The 12965-nt window shown below is 42.3% G+C and overlaps 1 protein-coding gene across 1 annotated transcript in view; it reads right to left on the bottom strand.

Moving 5' to 3' along the window:
- The window catches only part of DNAH8 (dynein axonemal heavy chain 8), a 617537-nt gene that overhangs the window by 276277 nt on the left and 328295 nt on the right, over positions 1 to 12965 (bottom strand). The window contains exons 40-42 of the mRNA XM_043511607.1: positions 12780 to 12884; positions 12293 to 12454; positions 84 to 308 (exon numbers count right to left, since the gene is read on the bottom strand). Of these exons, the coding sequence (XP_043367542.1) occupies positions 84 to 308; positions 12293 to 12454; positions 12780 to 12884 (492 nt within the window). The remainder of the gene's footprint in view (positions 1 to 83; positions 309 to 12292; positions 12455 to 12779; positions 12885 to 12965) is intronic.

The following is a 12965-nucleotide window of genomic DNA, read 5'->3' as shown; positions in this document are numbered from 1 at the left end:
GCACTATATAGTCATTATAAGCACTAGGTATCATTATGACAGAAACTATATTTGGCTTTCAGAAATTAAAATCTGTACTTTACCAAGTCATCAAAAATATCTCTCTGATGCACATGAATGGTAACCAGGGTTTCAAATTTCACTCTGTCCAAGCTGGAAAGATCATGTGTTGTCTGACTGATAAGTGTATTTAGTATATCCAGAAATTTCTGATTGGTTACTTGCATGATTTTCCTGTCATCTTTTGCATTGTGTAGGGCTTCTTCTGAATCGCGTGTCCACAACATCTGAATTCCCAGTAACCCTACCTATAAAATATAACAAGTAAACTGACACATTAATTAATATTTATTGTATTAATAAGATTTTGGTACCCTACTTTCTAAGTATATCTTAGGGTAACTTATTGGAGGGATTCAAAGTGATATCTCACTAATGATTTCTCTGTTTCAATAGAAAGAAAATCAGAGGGTTTCTAGGGTGCACTTTTCTAATTGTAGCGCTCTACAATTATTTTCTCTTCCCTAGGACCATAAGAGTCCATAGGAAACAATATAAATTACAGCCTCAGAGCTGCTCTAACTTACAACAAAGGCCCTTGCACAGCATCAGAATATAAAGGAATTATATGATTTAAAACCACCTTTAATTCATATCCCAAGTATAACCAAAATGGAGGTTAATTACCTGTAACCAGGATTCTTTGAGATGGACTCTGCATATTCACTCTGGTCGCAGTGCCCATTAAAGCACCCAGCCTTTCCTCTTCTCCTTAGCATTTGAGTATGTTTCAGGGCAAGGCTATTGAAGGGGATGTGGTACTGTCACAGGGTGCATTGCTCACTTTCTCCTGGTACTCTGGGGATTAGCCCCCCTGCCCCCTTCCCCCATTCATGGTTCACACACCATTACACCATCTCTGCTGTCCACCTGCAGTCCCCCTCACAGCTTCAGGAACCACAGGAGCTAATTAGGGATCCACAGAAGAGGGGAAGGTGAATGGGGAGCAGAATATGCAGAGTCCATTTCAAAGAACTCTGGTTACAGGTAAGTAATTGCCATTTTTTCTTCCGAGTGTCTTCTGTATATTCCCACGCTTGAGATAGTTTGGCGAGCAGTATTCTTTAGTGGATGGAGGGACTAAGGGCCCTAATTAAAAAATGACTGAAGTACTGCTCTCCCAAAATGAGCATCAGATCTCAAATCTATAGTGTAATATTTAGTAAAAGTATGACTCAATCTCCAAGTTGCAGCCCTATAAATTTCAACAAGCACGACATGTCTAAGACATGCTAAAGTGGCAGCCATTGCTCCGGTAGAGTGTGGTTTAATTCTATCAGGGGAAGAACTCGAAGTTTTATAATGCTTTTCTATACATTATCAGACCTATGTAGACAATGACTGAGCAGAAATAGCCCAGCCCTTACAATTTTCAGCAGAAGAAATTAACACTTGCAGGATTCTGAAGTCCTTTTTCCTACTGAAGTAGTAGGACAATGCCCTTTTAGCATGCAAACTATGTAATCTAGACTCCCTTTTATGAGCATGTGGTCTAGGAAATTAAAAACAGGTTGGCAGGTCATCTCCCAGTTGAAATACAGTGCTGTCCTTCAACATCCCACCCTAAGGGTTTCCAGTCATCCCCTTTAGCACAGGAATTTGAGGGGCTGGGCCCCGAACAGTCAAAGCCTTTGACAGCTGGCCTCTCACCCTAGGTGAAGGCTCTTTTGATAATGTCCTTTTGGAGAGGCTAACGTAAGCCAGGTTCACCCTCTTCACTGGGCTCTGGTCCAGGGTCCAATGTTGGGCAACTCCAACTGGCACAATGAGATACTAAGCAGCTGCCTCTGCCTCCAGGACCACTTCATACCCCAACTTCCTTTAGCTTCCCAAAGCAAATCATAGCGTAAAAAAGTAAAACTATTTCCCCATGTTTATTCCCCCCCCCTTCCTCAGACGTTGTTGTCAACTGCTGGAAATGGCCCACCTTGGTTATCACCACAAAAGATAGTTAAGTCCAAAGTTGACTGCGAAGAGTTACAAAAGGATCTTATAAAACTGGGTGACTAGGCAACAAAATAGCAGATGAAATTCTATGTTGATAAGTGTAAAATAATGCACATGGGAAGAATAATCCCAATTATACATACAAAATGATGGATCTAAATTAGCTGTTACCACTCATGAAAGAGATCTTGGAATCATCTTAGATAGTTCACTGAAAAAAGCTGCTCAGTGTGCAGAGACAGTCAAAATAGCTAACAGAATGCTAGGAATCATTAGGAAAGGGATAGAAGATAAGACAGAAAATTTCATAATGCCACTATATAAATCCATGGTAGGCCCACATCTTGAATATTGTGTGCATTCTGGTTCCCCCAACTCAAAAAAGGTATATTAGAATTGGAAATGGTACAGAAAAGGGCAAAGAAAATGTTCAGGGGTATAGAACAGCTTCCTAGGAGGAGAGATGAAAAAGATAGAGACTGTTCAGCTTCATATAAAGAGACAACTTAGTGGAGGGATTGTGATAAAGGTCTATAAAATCATGGATGCTGTGGAGAAAGTGAGTAAGAAAGTGTTATTTACCCCTTTGCATAACACATGAACCAATGAAATCAATAGGCAGCAGTTTAAAAACAAATATAAGGAAGGTTTCAGAGTAGCAGCCGTGTTAGTCTGTATTCGCAAAAAGAAAAGGAGTACTTGTGGCACCTTAGAGACTAACAAATTTATTAGAGCATAAGCTTTCGTGAGCTACAGCTCACTTCATCGGATGCATTTGGTGGAAAAAAAAGAGGAGAGATTTATATACACACACACACAGAGAACATGAAACAATGGGTTTATCATACACACTGTAAGGAGAGGTTTCAGAGTAGCAGCCATGTTAGTCTGTATTCGCAAAAAGAAAAGGAGTACCCGTGGCACCTTAGAGACTAACAAATTTATTAGAGCATAAGCTTTCGTGAGCTACAGCTCACTTCATCAGACGCATTTGGTGGAAAAAGCAGAGGAGAGATTTATATACACACACACAGAGAACATGAAACAATGGGTTTATCATACACACTGTAAGGAGAGTGATCACTTAAGATAAGCCATCACCAGCAGCAGGGGGGGAAAGGAGGAAAACCTTTCATGGTGACAAGCAAGGTAGGCTAATTCCAGCAGTTAACAAGAATATCAGAGGAACAGTGGGGGGGGGGTGGGAGGGAGAAATACCATGGGGAAATAGTTTTACTTTGTGTAATGACTCATCCATTCCCAGTCTCTATTCAAGCCTAAGTTAATTGTATCCAGTTTGCAAATTAATTCCAATTCAGCAGTCTCTCGTTGGAGTCTGTTTTTGAAGCTTTTTTGTTGAAGTATAGCCACTCTTAGGTCTGTGATCGAGTGACCAGAGAGATTGAAGTGTTCTCCAACTGGTTTTTGAATGTTATAATTCTTGACGTCTGATTTGTGTCCATTCATTCTTTTACGTAGAGACTGTCCAGTTTGGCCAATGTACATGGCAGAGGGGCATTGCTGGCACATGATGGCATATATCACATTGGTAGATGCGCAGGTGAACGAGCCTCTGATAGTGTGGCTGATGTGATTAGGCCCTATGATGGTATCCCCTGAATAGATATGTGGACAGAGTTGGCAACGGGCTTTGTTGCAAGGATAGGTTCCTGGGTTAGTGGTTCTGTTGTGTGGTGTGTGGTTGCTGGTGAGTATTTGCTTCAGATTGGGGGGCTGTCTGTAAGCAAGGACTGGCCTGTCTCCCAAGATCTGTGAGAGTGATGGGTCATCCTTCAGGATAGGTTGTAGATTTTTGATGATGCGTTGGAGAGGTTTTAGTTGGGGGCTGAAGGTGATGGCTAGTGGCGTTCTGTTGTTTTCTTTGTTGGGCCTGTCCTGTAGTAGGTGACTTCTGGGTACTCTTCTGGCTCTGTCAATCTGTTTCTTCACTTCAGCAGGTGGGTATTGTAGTTGTAGGAATGCATGATAGAGATCTTGTAGGTGTTTGTCTCTGTCTGAGGGGTTGGAGCAAATGCGGTTATATCGTAGCGCTTGGCTGTAGACAATGGATTGAGTGGTATGATCTGGATGAAAGCTAGAGGCATGTAGGTAGGAATAGCGGTCAGTAGGTTTCCGATATAGGGTGGTGTTTATGTGACCATCGCTTATTAGCACCGTAGCTAATAACCGTAGCACCGTCCAGGAAGTGGATCTCTTGTGTGGACTGGTCCAGGCTGAGGTTGATGGTGGGATGGAAATTGTTGAAATCATGGTGGAATTCCTCAAGAGCTTCTTTTCCATGGGTCCAGATGATGAAGATGTCATCAATGTAGCGCAAATAGAGTAGGGGCATTAGGGGACGAGAGCTGAGGAAGCGTTGTTCTAAGTCAGCCATAAAAATGTTGGCATACTGTGGGGCCATGCGGGTACCCATCGCAGTGCCGCTGATTTGAAGGTATACATTGTCACCAAATGTGAAATAGTTATGTGTCAGGACAAAGTCACAAAGTTCAGCCACCAGGTTAGCCATGACAGTATCGGGGATACTGTTCCTGACGGCTTGTAGTCCATCTTTGTGTGGAATGTTGGTGTAGAGGGCTTCTACATCCATAGTGGCTAGGATGGTGTTTTTAGGAACATCACCAATGGACTGTAGTTTCCTCAGGAAGTCAGTGGTGTCTCGAAGATAGCTGGGAGTGCTGGTAACGAAGGGCCTGAGGAGGGAGTCTACATAGCCAGACAATCCTGCTGTCAGGGTGCCAATGCCTGAGATGATGGGGCGTCCAGGATTTCCAGGTTTATGGATCTTGGGTAGCAGATAGAATACCCCAGGTCGGGGCTCCAGGGGTGTGTCTGTGCAGATTTGTTCTTGTGCTTTTTCAGGGAGTTTCTTGAGCAAATGCTGTAGTTTCTTTTGGTAACTCTCAGTGGGATCAGAGGGTAATGGCTTGTAGAAAGTGGTGTTGGAGAGCTGCCTAGTAGCCTCTTGTTCATACTCTGACCTATTCATGATGACGACAGCACCTCCTTTGTCAGCCTTTTTGATTATGATGTCTTAGTCTTCATCCAAGGTTTGAAGGATCTCTTTCTCTGTTTAGATTGTGAAGAAGACTTATCAGGTCCCCCTCCTCTTTTTTCAAGACTAAATATGTGTTTCCCTTATGCACATTTCATTAATGGATGCTGTGAAGGGATCTACAGACCCTACACAAAACACAGGAAGGAAAGGATTAAGAACCCTCCCTGCCAGCAGACTGCCAAACTAACCACACCCAAGCTCAGCTGTGAGAAATGCCAATTATGGAGAGACACCCACAGCTGCATGACTAATGATGGCAAGCCCAACTACAAAGAGGGAAAAACAGTAAGAAAAGGAGCAGAAGAACTAGGGATTCCTAAGGAGTAACAGTTTTCTACCAGCCACCCAAAGAAGTTTCCACCTGTCTGCCTCTGAGAGACTAGTAACCCCTTTGGAGGGGCAAAGGGGTAAATGAAGATAAAAGCTCAGATAATCAAGAGCCTTTTAAAGACTCTTTTTTTATGTTTATAGACTCTGCCTTTTTCTTGCTAATTTGATTTGAACAATTGTTGACCAGGTTAAGAAGTAATATAGACAGCATGAAGTGGAACTTCTGCACAAGGCTGGTTTCATCACAGCTGACAGGTGTCCTTGCACTTCATGCACTCAAATTTGGAGTATTTTGGCCAGCAGTATCCATATGTCATGGCTGCACCCTGCAAGTCCTCATAGTCCATATCAAGGGTGTAAAAGGGTGTGAACGCACCAACCACCATTCAGTCTCCTCTCAACTACAGAATCCTGGAAGTGAAGGACTCCATGGCAGAAAGGATGGAGGATAGAGTATGTATTGTGCATATGGACATCACATGTTAAAGAACTCCAGTTACTGTACAGATAAGTAATTTCTCATTGTCCTTCGAGTGGCTGTTCATATGCACATTCTGCTAATAGCAACTCCCTAGCAATAGACTGGTGCAGTGGAGACGGAAGCTTGGAGTCTTAGGACTTGTCTACATGGAGACTCAGTACTTAAGCCAGGGCATAAATCTACAGACCACTAGCTTGTCATGCACTAACTGGCTACAGGGACCCTGCTACCGTACACTAAAATTTCAGTAGTGTGCTCTGACATACTCCAGTTTCAAATGGGAGTACATCAAAGAGCACCACGGAACTTTTGATGCACAATGGCAGGGCCACTTACTGCATGGCAAGGTGGTGCACTGTACAGTCACATCCCAGCTTACCATGCACTAACCCTCGGTGTAAACAAGCCCTTAAAAGAAAAAAAATTGAAGCACAGCCTTGCCAAATGCAGTATCTGACCTAGACATTTCAGTAATCACATCACGTCTAGTAAACATATGAATAGACCAAAGGTGGTTTGCCTCACATATGTAAGAGATAGTTGCATTTCTAGGATGATACATGAGGACGTGTCCTAAAATCACTAAGGTACCCGGCACCCTGGTCAGCAAAAGTCACAGCACCACTAGGGAGATGGATATTGATAATAGCAATGATTTTGGTTCCGAAAGAAGGAGCAAGTAGGCAGGTTCAGTAAACCTCAACAGTGCTATCTGGTGTTTGTAGAGCGTATGGTCTGTGAAGTGCTGTTTCACTGAGAGGCAATGCCACCCCAAGTGACAATACCACAGGCAATGGCATCACCTGCAGCACTGGAAGTTGTGGTGTTACATGTAGTGGCACCATAGGAGCCTTTGTCAGTGCCAAGCAAGAAATTCATTGTAAGTTGTGATGTTACATGTAGTGGCACCATAGGAGCCTTTGTCTGTGCCAAGCAAGAAATTCAGAGGGGCCGAGCCCTTGACTGAAGGAGGTTTTATCAATGCCATTCTTGATGGTCCATTGGATTGCTGCTTCTGTCTTTGGCACTGCAGAGAGAGGTATCTTTGGTGGGAATCACACAGAGCTGCGAAGTTTTGGTCAAAGAAAGGTGCAGGGATGTGCTTACCTTTTGGAAAAGCTCTTAGTAGGGAGTGCTTTTAGTAAGCGGCATACCACTGGATCTTCCCATGCCCCGAGCCTTGTCTTGTAAAGGTATTTTATCAGGTTTGGATGGCTTAATAGAAGATGGGGCCCCATGGAACAGCTAGCCTGCACTTGTGTTCTTCAGTGCAATAGATCATGTCCAATAGGGTCCTGCGATCTGGGGTCTGATGATGGCCTTATGGACATGAGGTAAATCTGCAGTCTGGTCTCTTTGTCTTTATGAATTCAGTAGGTAAACAACCTATAGGTAGCACATTTTCCCAGAAAATGTGACTCTGTTAGGCAATGCCAGCACTTAAGTTGACAGTCATTTACCAGCATGGATCCCTCAGATGAGGAACAATATTTGAATCCAGGAGACTTGGAAGAGGCTATCCCAGTATCAAAAGTCTATTTCTGGAAATTTAGATAAACTTAAACAAATTACCAATGGGCAGGTAAACTAATTAGCTAAATTGTAATTTTAAAAAACAACCAGTGAAACAAGGTGCTAGTCTGTTTGAAAATATGAACAACAAGCACCTCCATCTCTATGTAGATGGTGATGAGAGGAACTTAATGGTGGTTGGCAAGCTTAGCCCTTTTATGCTCTCGATGTACAGCACATAGACTTGCAGTATGCAGGCATGCCATATGGACACTGCTGTCCAAAAGACTCCAAAACGCAAGTGCATGGGGCATGTGCACACCTATATTAATGGACTAGATACTTCATCCTGACACAACATGCCAGACTTCTCCAATGCATGCAAGGCTGGCTGAAATTAGTATACATCCCTGTCAAACATCATATGGTCCCGTTGTATTTCTCATGAACATCTGTAAAGGAGTTCCCTTCACGCTTCTCCTCCCATCTAAGACTGTAGTGACAGTTACTTTCCTTCTGGTGTGGGAAGTGCACAGGAATGGTCTATATGTGCAAGGCCTGTGAATGTCACAGGAAGTGTAAATGCACATCAGCCTTTTAGAACTTGGAGCAATCTGCAAACCTAGTGAGTCCTTCCTCCACTGCATTGGAGGACAATCCATCCAGATAATGATGGACAATGCAACTGCCATGTTCTACATCAATAATCAGGAAGAAAGTGGTGAGGTTTTCACGGCTGTGTCAGAAATATCAGACTAGAAGGTTGAGGAAGGCTGCAGCAGATAGAGGATCTCCAATCGTCATGGTGTCCATGCCATTGGTTTCAGGTCCTCTATCTGTCAAGGATAGTATGGTGACTGTTGTGCACCAGTCTCACCACTTTAAAAGAAGTCCCGCACCGACATCTTCCAGTTTTGGGGAAAACAACATTTGCACAAGTCAAAAGTCCAGTGGTGATCGGCAAGTGGTGACAGGAACAGGACAGTGAAATCCAAAAGTTCCTAGTCACAGACCTACACACAGGAGGTGGGTATGTGATACAGTCATCTTGCTCGAGGATTGAGGCAGGTCAAGCATCTCGGTAGCTGCATTCATGACTGAGAAGTCCTTTTCAGGATCCGCTCTGCTCACCCCACACGGGGAGGGAATTAGAAAAGGTACCCTAAAAATAGTCTTGCCTTTGTTTTTCCTGGCTGAACAGCTGCATCCAGCAGGATTACCACCTCAGAGGTCGAAAATGAAAGAAATTTTTCAACTTTGGAACTTGGAATGTACGTACCCTGATGATCAACTCAAACAGTGACCGACCAGAGCGACGTACAGGCATTATTGCTTGTGAATTGAGTCGGTTTAACATCAGTATTGCTGCTTTGTCTGAAACTAGAAGAGCTGACGAAGGACAGGTGAGGGAGGAAAAAGGAGGCTGTACCTGCTTCTGGAAGGGAAAATCTATAGATGAACCCCATTTTCATAGAGTGGGCTTTGCTATAAAGAACAAGCTTGAAAGGTGCCTCTCTGAGGTAACAGCTGAAATCAATGAGCAGTTTATGACAGGTTTCAGAGTAGCAGCCATGTTAGTCTGTATTCACAAAAAGAAAAGGAGTACTTGTGGCACCTTAGAGACTAACAAATTTACTTGAGCATAAGCTTTCGTGAGCTACAGTTCACTTCATCAGATGCATGGAGCTGTAGCTCACAAAAGCTTATGCTCAAATAAATTTGTTAGTCTCTAAGGTGCCACAAGTACTCCTTTTCCTTTTGAGCAGTTTATGACACTCTGATTGAGGCTCACCAAAAATCAACAGGCAACTATTGTGAGCACCTATGCACCAACACTGGATGCCGACGAGAATGTAAAGGAAGATTTTTATTCTCAGTTGGAAACTATTTTATCAGAGACCCCTACAGAAGACAAGATCATCCTTCTGGAGGATTTCAGTGCAAGTATTGGACGAGAGTCGGACCTGTGGAAAGGAACAATCAGGAAAGAAGGAGTTGGCAAAAACAATTCAAATGGAATTCTACTCCTGACCAAGTGTGCTGAACATGAAATTATTATGAAAACTCTTTTCTGACAAAAGGAAAAGTTCAAAACATCTTGGAGACACCCACGGTCAAAGCGCGGGCATCTCATCGAGAGTTCATGCCCGAGATTGTAGTGACGTACTTCTCACAAGAACAATGGCAAGTGCTGATGACTGTTGCACTGATCATCGCCTTATTCGACACAAAATGAAAATTAAGATTGCTCCCAAATGGATGCTGCAAAAGAAGCAGGTCAGGCACAAGTTGAAGGCTCAAGATTTGAAGGACCCTATTAAGCATGACCACTTCCAAGCAGTCTTAGAAGAAAAGATCCCATCAGAGTTTCCGGAAGAAATTGAGGAACATTGGAGCCAGTTGAAAGCAGTAATCATCAATGCCTGTGAGGAAACCATAGGCTACCAAACCAGAAAATATCAGAATTGGTTTGACGAGAATGATGCTGAAATTGAGCAACTCATCAATGAGAAGAGAATGGCATTTCACGCTTGGCAGAATGACATAATTTGTAATATAAAGAGAGAAGCCCATGCCAAGGTGAGGGCAGAAATACAACGTAAAACTAAAGAACAAATGGTGGACTGAGAAAGAGCAAGAACTCCAACATCTCATGGACATCCACAATACATGTGGTTTCTTTAGTGCCACCAAAGCTGTTTATGGGACAATTTGTCATGGTATGAATCCTCTTCGCTCTAAGGACGGAACCACACTTCTGAAGGACAATGAAGCCATCAATTCTCGCTGGAAAAAACATTTTGAAGATCTCCTTAACTGTAATTCTGTGGTTGCAGATGAAGTACTTGAGCAAATCCCTCAATGACCATTTCGGGATGAGCTCGGAGACCCTCCCAATTTATATGAGGTACACAATTCCACCAAGCAGATGAAGAACAACAAGGCAGCAGGTCTAGATGGGATCCCTGCTGAAATCTTTAAAAATGGTGGACCAGAGCTAATTCGGCAGCTTTATCTGCTTATCCTTAACATCTGGATAAAGGAGGAGATACCCAGTGAAATGAGGGATATCCTGATTGTCACCTTCTTCAAGAAAGGGGATAAAGTGGATTATGGAAATTATCATGGTATCTCCCTCCAGTCATTGCAGGCAAAGTTCTGGCGTGGATCCTTGCAACCTGCCTTCTGCCCCTATCAGAAGAAATCTTACCGGAGTCACAGAGTGGTTTCTGACCATATTGTGGAACTGTGGATATGTGCTTCACAGCACGGCAGCTGCAAGAAAAGTGTCAGGAGCAAAACCGACCACTATTATGACTTTTATTGATCTAACTAAAGCCTTTGATTCAGTGAATCGTTGTGCCCTCTGGACTGTACTTTCTAAGATTTGATGTCCTGATAAATACATTGATGTCCTAAAATTGCTTCATGATAACATGGAAGTGACTGTTCTGAGCAGCACTGGCTCCCAAGAGTGAACCTTTCAAAGTACAAACAGGAGTCAAACAGGGCTGTATCATTGCTCCAACCATGTTTGTGGTTTTTTACTGCTGTCATTCTTTAACTAATTTCTGGGAAATTTACAGCTGGCGTTGAAATCATTTACAGAATGGAGGGAAACCTGTTCAGGCTTAGCAGGCTGAAAGTGAAGAGTAAGATTTCCACAACATCTATTGTAGAACTTCAGTATGCTGATGACAACGCAATCTTTGCCCACTCTGAGAAAGATCTTCAAACTATCTTGAATGTGTTTGCCGATGCTTATGCATGTCTTGGTTTCAGTCTTAATATCAAGAAGACTAAAGTGCTCTATCAGCCCTCTCCAGATGAGGTATTACATGCCCCATCTATCAAAATGGCACTGGAGAATGTCAATCATTTCCTCTATCTTGGAAGTAATCTTTCATCCAAGGCAGATATTGATCCAGAAATTCAACATCGCCTGAGCTGTGCCAGTGTAGCTTTTTCTCATTTATGACACAGGGTTTTTGAAGATCACAACATTCGAACAGACATCAAGCTCCTTATTTATCAAGCCGTTATTCTCCCAGCACTGTTGTATGGGTCCAAAACTTGGACAATCTATAGACACCACTTGAAAGTCCTCAAGAGGCACCATCAACACTGCCTTCATAAGATTCTGAAGATCAAATGGGAAGACAGGTGCACCAGTATTAGTCTTTTGGAAGTGGCAAAGACCACCAGTATTGAGGCAATGATCATCCATCAGCAATTCCCCTGGACTGGTCACATTGTCCGGAATCCAGACCATTGCCTCCCAAAACAGGTCATGTTCTCTCAGCTGAAAAAAGGGTATCGTAACATGGGTGGACAATGGAAGCGTTATAAGGACTTGCTGAAGGACAACCTAAAAAAGTGTAATATTGACATTGACACTTGGGAGACACTTGCCCAGGATCACATAAAATGGAGTGAAGTACTATGTAATGGTCCCCTGCATTTTGAACTTGCTCGCCGACAAGCCAAAGAGGACAAGAGGCAAAGGAGAAAGGAGAGACTGGTTTCCAGTCATGGTCAACAGCCCCTGCTGAGCCTGAAAACATCTGCCCTCATTGTAATAGAACTTGTGATTAAAGGATTGGCCTTATTAGTCACCTGAGGACCCATAACTCCCATGGAAGATGATCATATCCAGTGACAAGTGATCGCCCATCATCATCATTTCAACTTTTTGAGAGTATAAACTTTTGAGGTCAGGGACTATGTTTTTATCACACCAAGCACAATTTGAGCACTACCTGAAACAAATAGATAAAATTGCCAACCACATAAATTGTACAACCTCTGCTTTTCTCAGAAGGCTGCTTCTAATCTATACATATATGCATACATAGACATATATATTCCCCCCCTGTTCTTACCTGTGCTGGGAAGTGATAAAGGAAGTTAAGCAGCTGGTATCCTGGGTCACTAATTTGATAATATGCTGCCCTAATTACACAGTGTAATGAAGACTGTTGCATGCGCAACAAATCTAGCAGCCAAAGTTCTACAGGTCCTTTTGCATTCACTGGAGTGTCCAACTGAAAAATTTAATAGAAGTGAAATGTACACAATTATATGTAGCTACCAAATCCCTATTATTTATTACTGTGTTATAAATATTATATAGTTATTGTTTTGATTTTAAATATCAATAAACATATTACCAAATATGTAGAATTTATTCTGATCATTTTTTCAAAGAAATCATGTAATTAACTATTAATTCATAATTAACTTAGTTTAACAGTCTACTTGTGTGCATTCAGCAAAAGAATGGCTTCTCATATAATAAGGTTACTGAAAAAAATAAACCATGAAACATTTAAAATTAATGATAAATTGATAAGAAATTAGCAGTATTACTGGAATTTTCTCTCCTTCTCTTGATATGACTGCCATTATGCGATCATAATCCTTTGGGTGAAACTCCACTTCATTTATGTTATCAGATATAGCAGGCATATGTGGCTAGAAGGATAATTCAGAAAGTAATTCAATGTAAACATTTAATATTAGCGGACATATAAGAAAAATAACTATTGACTTGAT

Source organism: Dermochelys coriacea, chromosome 3, assembly GCF_009764565.3.
Source record: "Dermochelys coriacea isolate rDerCor1 chromosome 3, rDerCor1.pri.v4, whole genome shotgun sequence".
Lineage (NCBI taxonomy): Eukaryota > Metazoa > Chordata > Testudines > Dermochelyidae > Dermochelys > Dermochelys coriacea.
This window is presented reverse-complemented; position numbering and strand designations above follow the sequence as displayed.